Below are 8,521 nucleotides of genomic sequence, written 5' to 3' on the forward strand. Positions count from 1 at the left end.
GTGAACTGGCAAAAGGGGTACAACTGTCTCGAAGTACCACAAATATTTCATGAGAGGAGCACTCCCACTGTGACATATCTGATAGTTCAGGCACAGACAGGCTGCCATCCTGCCTGCCAGGTAAAAAATTGGGGCAAGCAAACAGGCACTGGTGAAGGAGCGTGGGGACAAGCCAGGATGGAGATGTTGAGTAAAACGAGAGTACTGTAATATAAAAATTGAATTTTCAGAACAAAAAGTGACAAATGAAGATGGTAGGCATAAGAAAAGTATAACACAATTATTTAACAAATGATAAACCACATGCCACCACTCAAAAAAAAATAAAAATTGGGGGGGGGGGAGATTAAGAAAGGAACAAAGAATCCCCGCACCCCCACACAAAGAGGACCAAAAAAATCTAATCTATCGAAAGACCACCAGGATGAGTGGTCCTTTCAAGGTGAGTGAGTCAATCATTCTTTCACGGAGGAGAAAAATGCGGGAAAGTGGGATTGTCTGGCACCCTGGGAAATTAAATTTCCCAAACAGAGTAGACAACTAGATGGAGCACTCAGTATAAGAACTAGATAGAACACTCAGAATAAGACAGCTTTCTATGTTCCCTCGATTCTGTCCTGTAGGAAAATCTCAGGGTCCATCTTCTGTTGTATATTTTGTGTGTCTGTGTAAAATGCAGTTCTGAAAATGCTTCACAGAGGTATATAATTGAAACATTTCTGAGTGGAAAGACCATGTCAGTATTGTAGGTAGCAGACCAGATTCCATATATGAAGAAAAAAAGAGTGACTCTCATATGTACAATATCCACAAGCAAATAACACCCAAATCAGTCAGGCTATTGAGAGGAACCATGGGAAGAGACACTTGACATTTCCAGTCATAGAAAGGGGTTCAAAACTGTATCATTGCCAGTTCTAGGCCAAATATTCCATCCTTCTTTCTGTCTTCTCCTTTGGGTTGGGCTTAGCTGTCCTACTGGTATCGTTGTTGTTTGTTCTGTGGCCACCTGGACCTCCATCCCAGCTACTGTTGCACTAAAAAAACAAGGTGCGGGGGTGGGGGAGAGAGCAAAAAACATGTCATCCCTTAGAAACCAAACTCCTCACCAGGGGTAATTACCTCCTCTGTAATTATCTCGCTCACTGCCATTCATTTTCCTTGGCAAATCTCCACCAACTTTCCACAAGGGAGTAGGAAAAACAACCTAGAAGTAGCTCAATAAATCCCTCCAGTTTTGTCATTGAGAGGTGGGATTGAGGGCAAGAGGAAACCAGGATTCCATCAGTTTGATTCCAGAGTCCTGTTATCACATGTACCATCTGTTTTGTTTTGTTTTGCAAGCGTATAGATATTTAGTGTAAAGGTGATATTCTTCTCTTTACCAGGCATATTGACAGAGTCAGCTATATCCTGATGATCATTTTTTGATTAGGAATAAGGCTGCAGATAGGCACAGCAACATCTGCATCTAGAGAAAATTGCTCTCAGATGGTGGTGTTAGTGGTGTTTCTGCTTCTGCTACCCCACATGGTGTGCAAAGTAGATACCCTGAAATGCCCAGCAAATGAACCCCTTCCTGTTCCCCATGAATGGTATGAGCCTGGGGACCTCCTCATTGGCGCCATTTCTTCTCAGATCATCTTCTTTTTTCCTGAAGTGTCCTTCGAACAACATCCTTCTAATGATTTGGGCTTCGATCTTCCAAGGTAAGATACCTTCCATCCCATACCAGGTAAGACAGCTTAGAAATTGTAAGAAATAGAATCCTCAGAAGACACCTATAAGCAATATGTCAACATCAGCACATCTCTATTCAGTTATTTACATTTCATAAATCTCGTCCTTCAGTACCAAATGGGGCATTGTGGTGTTGGAGGACAAATTGTCATTCATTATCCATGTCAATGTGATCCATCATTTTAATTTATTTTATCCCCTCCCCACCCACCCACATTTCTCCCATCTTCCCCATAACCAACCCTCTTTTTCTATAGTTCTCAAGCATTGTTGAGTTTGTTCTGCTAATTTCCCCCCCAAAATGGTGGTGGGAACTTGATGGTCTTGCATGGCTGAATTAGATTGCTTTACAGAAAGCCTGAACAGAAATGTATTGTGACAAAACAATTTCTTTTGCTTTAGAATTCTCCACTGAAAGAAAATGTAACTCTCATTGCAGTGTAGTGACAAAGTCTTACCAGCATGCCTTGGCCTTGGCATTTGCTGTAAATGAGGTCAACAAGAACCCAAAAATCTTGCCCAATGTCACACTTGGGTTCCACATCTGTGACAGCTACTATGATGCAAAGATGACCTACCGTACCACTCTGGACCAGCTCTTCAATTCACATAGATTTATCCCCAACTACAAATGTGGCACTCAGAAAAAACTCATAGCTGTCATTGGGGGAATGAGCTCTGATATTTCTTTCCACATGGCAGACATCTTAACTCTCTACAAGATTCCACAGGTAACATCTGTTCATGGAAAAGATATGCTGTCCCCTTGTCATCCTGTTACTGTCTTTGTGGTTCAGGAAGAGGCTGAAAACGACTTGCAGAAAAACAAAGCCTTATTGGATATTGAAAAGCAAGACCCAACTTTTCCAAGAGTAGGACCCCCTTCTTTTGCATGTAATTAAATTCCTGGGTTATAAAAGCTTCTATAAGCACCCAGGACAGCTCTGGCACCACTTTCATTTCTGAGCAAAGTTTCTGGAAAGGTAAGTGAGGGGTTTTTGCCCACCACAAATTGCAACCCATCTCTAAACTATCTGTACATTTTCTTTCAGCTCACATTCGGCTCATTTGCCCCAGAGGAAAGTAGCACAAAGAATTTCCCTTCCTTTTACCGCATGGTCCCAAGCGAAACCCATCAGTACAGTGGGATTATCCAGTTGCTTCAGCATTTTGGATGGACCTGGGTTGGGCTCCTAGCTGCTGCTGATGACAGTGGAGACCATTTCTTGCAGAACCTGGAGCCGCTGCTTTCTCAGCACGGGATATGTTCAGCTTTCACAGAAAGGCTCCAGAAACAAGGACGATTCATTTCCCTTGATATTCTGAGCGATATGGCATCAAACATTTATCATTCTTTCATGGATAGAAAAGCTAGAGCAATTATTATCTATGGTGAAAGCATGACCCTTCTGTGGCTGAGCACTTTAGTGCCAATAGCAGATCTGGAATATGGAGGAAATATATCTGTTGGGAAGGTCTGGATTACAACAGCCCAGATTGATTTTTCAGTAACAGGCTTTATAACACGTCGTAATTTTCAAATATTCCAGGGAGCTATTTCTTTTGCCATACATGCAAGTGGACATCTAGGATTCCAGGCTTATCTTCACAACATAAAACCTTATCAGACACGAGGAGATGGTTTTCTCCAAGGGTTTTGGGAACAAGCATTCGGATGTACATTTTCCAACCCCAGCATAACACTGGAGGTAGATAGACCATGTATTGGACAGGAGAGGCTGGAGAGTCTTCCTGGACCTGTTTTTGAAATGGACATGACAGGTCACAGTTACAGTGTCTACAATGCTGTCTATGCTGTGGCACATGCTTTGCATTCCATGAACTCATCTACATTGAAAGATAGAGTGATGGTGGGGAGGAAAAGGTCTGAATTTCAAGATCTCCAGCCCTGGCAGGTAATGTTGTCACCACAGAATGGCTTCATTGCCAGGAATGCATTCATACATAGAGAAAAAGCATCAAAATGTGTTCTTCTTGAATACCTGTAGAAATTATGCACATATTAATGATTGAGAAAGTCACGGGAGGGTTCACATTTCTACCTATACGTGGAGCATGGGAAAAGTGAGCTGCAAATTTCTAGTCTTTCACCACTGCAATAGTGTTACTTGCCTCACCCGCTCTGCCAGTGAGTAATTTGGGGGCTGCTTTGCACATCTCCCCAACCATCAAGCCACCCAATAGTGTGGGAAGACCTGATCACCTGTTATGTCAGCCATCTGGGAATGCTTTGCTTTATTGGTTGAGAATGGATATATAGCCATTTTTTCACCTATGATGTACTAACTTGGACCAAAGTCTTATTTGAAGACCATTATCTGTATGTAGCTTCATGCCATGCAGATAGAATGTGAGTGGAGGGGGAAGAAAAATGAAAACAAAATTTGGTGAACCTGCTAAGGCATCTTGGACATCAGAGGATGGCTTCATCAAAGCTTCTCCTGAAAGGACAGGAGACTAGAAGAGATGGGGACAAGATCTATGCAGGGTCTTGGTGGCGCACCCATACTAAACTTCAAGGTCTCGTTATTTATTTGATGTGGGCAGACCTTTCTCAGCACATCAGTTATATTAAACTAATGTCTCCTTTCCCCCTGTCAATTAGCTCCACCAATTTCTTCAAGGCACTTCATTTAACAACGCTGCTGCGGAAACAGTGACTTTTAATAATAAAGGGGAAATGCTTACAGGATTTGATTTAACCAATATGGTCATATTTCCAAACACCTCCTTTCTTCGAGTAATGGTGGGACAGGTGAATCCCAATGCCTTTGAGGGGAAAGAATTCGCCATCAATGAATCATCAATTGTGTGGAGCAGAATTTTTAACCAGGTTGTGTATTCTTGGGCATATTGGTGTGTGTGTTTGTGTGTGTTCCATGCAGCAGAATGGATGATATTGGGGCTGTATGCTTCCTTTGGTGAAGCCTACAATGACTCTTACATTCCCATTATCACCTATCCCAATATCACATTTGTATACTAAACAGCTCCAGTGCTGGTGCACAAAAATGTTAACATAAAGAATGCAAGTGATAATTCCACACATTAAATCGTGACAGCAAAACTCCATCTAAAATCTGTATGAACACATGAACAATTTAAGGACAACATGAAACTGTCCAAAGGAAACTTGGTGGGAAATGCTGAAGCACCAGAAGGGAGAGAACAAGAAGAAGGTGCTTACCTGTTAGTATTGTTTGGGCAAAGCAAAACTCTTTGGAGAGGAGAATCAAGAAGTGGGGTGCCACCACCAAGTAGGCCCTCTCCTCTGCTTCATTTCATTAGCTGGGACAGGGTCATGGGAAAGGGCCTGCAAAAAATGATTATCTAAGCAACCGGGGGGGGGGGGGAGTAATTTAGGGCTTTAACAGTTAAACACTGAAAATGGATTGTGAACAGCTCTACCAAGATCAGTCTGTACAGTGGTACCTCGGGTTAAGTAATTCATTCCGGAGATCTGTTCTTAACCTGAAACTGTTCTTAACCTGAAGCACCACTGTAGCTAATGGGGCCTCCTGCTGCCGCCGCACCGCCGGAGCCCGATTTCTGTACTTATCCTGAAGCAAAGTTCTTAACCTGAAGCACTATTTCTGGGTTAGCGGAGTGTGTAACCTGAAGCGTATGTAACCTGAAGTGTATGTAAGTTTACGCATATGTATTGTGTGCATTTATAATGCACGTAGTGATGGCTACCCATTAGGATAGTTTGAAGCGGGATTAGACAAATTCATGGGAGATATGACTTTCAATCTGCTAAACATGTTGGCTTTGTTCTACTAACAGTGTTAGAAGCAGTGTGTCTCTGGATTTATGCTGCTGTTAATCATAAGTGAGGAGAGTGCTGTTGCATTCAGGTCTTGCTTGTTGGTTTCCTATGGGCATCCAGGTGGCTACCATGCAAAGATAATGCTGGCCTAGATTGGACTTTGACCTGACCTTGAAGGACTCTTATTAAGTGAAAAATATATCAGTTGCTCACAACTATTTTGTACAGAAGTGAAGCACTTATGAATAACGAAATTTTGTTGGGCTGTGGGAGAGTATGAAGAAAGTTGTTTATGGTCGCCAACAAGCTGGTCAAAACAGTTCCTATTGGATTAAGTACCTGTGGAGCAGTTAATGTCATTTCATTAATTGTTAGGTTGCCTTCAACCAATACAATTCTGCAAAAATGGCATTTGCCATGATTAGGAAAGAACTAGCTAAATCATGCTATCAGCCATGTTTTGCATTATTCTGTGCTGACTGATCAATTGTTTCCTTGTATAGCAGTTATTGAACAAAAGCATTCTGGATTTATCTGACTGTCCTGTTTATTGATAGGTACCTCCTGTTTCTGTCTGCAGTGACTCCTGCCGCCCTGGCTATCAGAAGAAAAAGAAGGAGGGGGAGAAATTTTGCTGCTACAACTGCGCTCAGTGCGCAGAAGGGAAAATTTCACACCGAAAGGGTGGGTGATGTATTGCTGCAAATATGACCAGTGTAAATGGAGATTAAATTTCATGCAATATATCTTACAGGTAAAAGATTAATGGAATGTGACTACATATGCATATTGGGATTTTCATAGGTCAAGGTTAGTTTACACAGTCCAGAGTCATCAAGTGATGGGGGGGGGGGAAGGCTAAAAGCTATGGTAAATGCATGTGTGAACCACCCCTTTGCTGAAGACTTGGGAACTTGGTTGTACCAAGGATAATAAGTAACTCAAAATTGTATTTTCCTGTATTTTCCTTTATACAGTATGAAGATGTGTTGTCTAAAAAAAGAAAAGCTCTCCAAGCCCTTTAAAAGAGATGGATGAATCTTAAAATCAGTTTGCCACATCACATCAGTCTCAAATTACTATTTTTTCCTAATATTTTATAAGAATTTTTTTTTTGTGTGTGTAGTATTTATGTTTGATATTTTAGTGGTATTTTCCTCTGTTACAGTGGTGCCTCGCAAGACGAAATTAATTCGTTCCACGAGTTTTGTCGTCTTGCGATTTTTTTCGTCTTGCGAAGCACGGTGTCGGAAAAGTTTTGGAAAAGCTTCAAAAATCACCAAAGTCTTCAAAAACCTCAAAAAAGGCTACCACACCGCGTGCTACGAGTTGCTCCTCGAAGTCAACTCGCAACTGTATTAACAGTGTTAAGAAAAAGGAAACAAACTTGCAAGACGTTTCCGTCTTGTGAAGGAAGCCCATAGGGAAAATCGTCTTGCGAAGCAACTCAAAAAACCAAAAACCCTTTCGTCTTGCGAGTTTTCCGTCTTGCGAGGCATTCGTCTTGCGAGGTACCACTGTACTTGGAAATGTTAATTAACATAGATGCAGATGGTGAACAAGGATAAGCAGAAGAATAGTTAGATAATACTATAATGCCTTTCTTCAAGACCAGCTCTCACACTGGGAACTAATGGTCAGAGACTGCCAGGTCAAAGATCCCTGGGACAAAAGAAAAACCTCAGTCAACAATAGAATAAGCATAGTTATGTGAGCAACATTTTTTTCTCCCATCAGACATGGATGACTGTTTCAGATGCCCAGAAAATGAGTATCCAAATAAAGATCAAGAAAGATGCCTCCCCAAGATTATAAATTTTCTCTCTTTTGAAGAACCTTTGGGGATCAGCTTTGCTATGGTTGCTGCTTTTTTAGCAGTGGTCACAGCTTTAGTGCTTGCGATTTTTATTAGACACAAAGATAGTCCCATAGTCAAAGCCAACAACCGGGATGTCACCTATACCCTGCTCATCTCTCTGTTGCTCTGCTTCCTCTGCTCGTTCTTGTTTCTCGGACAACCAAGTAAGGCGACCTGCTTTCTCCGTCAGTCTGCTTTTGGCACCATCTTCTCAGTTGCTGTTTCCTGTGTGTTGGCCAAAACTGTCACTGTGATTCTCGCTTTCATGGCTACGAAACCAGGTTCCAACATGAGGAAGTGGGTGGGTAGAAGACTGACCAACTCCATTGTCATCTCCTGCTCTCTTATTCAAGCAGGTATCTGTGTAGTGTGGCTCGCTATCTCTCCCCCATTCCCAGACTTTGACATGGTATCATTAACCAAAATCATAGTAGCCAAATGCAATGAAGGTTCTGTCACCATGTTTTATCTTGTCCTGAGCTACATAGGTCTTCTGGCCATCATCAGCTTCACCGTGGCATTCCTGGCCCGGAAGTTGCCAGATACTTTTAATGAAGCCAAGTTCATCACCTTCAGCATGTTGGTGTTTTGCAGTGTTTGGTTGTCATTTGTCCCAACCTACCTGAGCACCAAGGGGAAATACATGGTGGCTGTGGAGATCTTCTCTATATTGGCCTCCAGTGCTGGGCTACTGGGTTGTATATTTTCCCCCAAATGCTACATTATTCTGCTGAGGCCTGACATGAACAGCAGGGAGCAGCTAATAAAGAGGAAAATATAGAGCATTAACTGCCCTTTTATATATATTCCCAATGTGGTATTAATGGAATGGATATCATGGGCTTATTCAAGACTTCCGCTTGGGTTGTTACTACATATGCTAATAGATTTTGTTTTCTTCATACATCCTAAGTAACCTAAACTAATATGTGAAAAGTTTATATAACTGAGAAGTGAAGAATAAAATCTCTGGTTTATTCTTGTTCAGAAACCCATTTATTTTCTTTTTGTTCTGATGTTCTACTACAGGAAGTTCAAATTAGATAGCTGGTGCTTTTTTCCTGGTTTCTAATATTCCTTTTGCACCTGTTGCATTATGGAACTGCAGTTGTTGTTTTTTTATAAATAAACAA

At 41.6% G+C, this 8,521-nt stretch overlaps 1 protein-coding gene across 1 annotated transcript; it reads left to right on the forward strand.

Moving 5' to 3' along the window:
• Nucleotides 1-1,491: 1,491 nt before the first annotated feature.
• Nucleotides 1,492-8,169, forward strand: LOC114583535 (vomeronasal type-2 receptor 26-like). Its single transcript, XM_077917773.1, has 6 exons — nucleotides 1,492-1,709; nucleotides 2,180-2,471; nucleotides 2,793-3,656; nucleotides 4,367-4,594; nucleotides 6,088-6,214; nucleotides 7,268-8,169. The coding sequence occupies exons 1-6, from the start codon at nucleotides 1,492-1,494 to the stop codon at nucleotides 8,167-8,169; spliced, it is 2,631 nt and encodes an 876-aa protein (XP_077773899.1).
• The last annotated feature ends 352 nt before the right edge of the window (nucleotides 8,170-8,521 follow it).

Source organism: Podarcis muralis, chromosome 13, assembly GCF_964188315.1.
Source record: "Podarcis muralis chromosome 13, rPodMur119.hap1.1, whole genome shotgun sequence".
NCBI lineage: Eukaryota > Metazoa > Chordata > Lepidosauria > Squamata > Lacertidae > Podarcis > Podarcis muralis.

Coding starts and splice junctions, on each gene's coding strand:
- LOC114583535 (XM_077917773.1), top strand. CDS start 1,492: ATGGTGGTGTTAGTGGTGTTTCTGCTTCTGCTACCCCACATGGTGTGC. Junction 2,472..2,792: donor CTCTCTACAAGATTCCACAG/GTAACATCTGTT, acceptor ATTTTCTTTCAG/CTCACATTCGGCTCATTTGC. Junction 3,657..4,366: donor AAGATCTCCAGCCCTGGCAG/GTAATGTTGTCA, acceptor CCTGTCAATTAG/CTCCACCAATTTCTTCAAGG.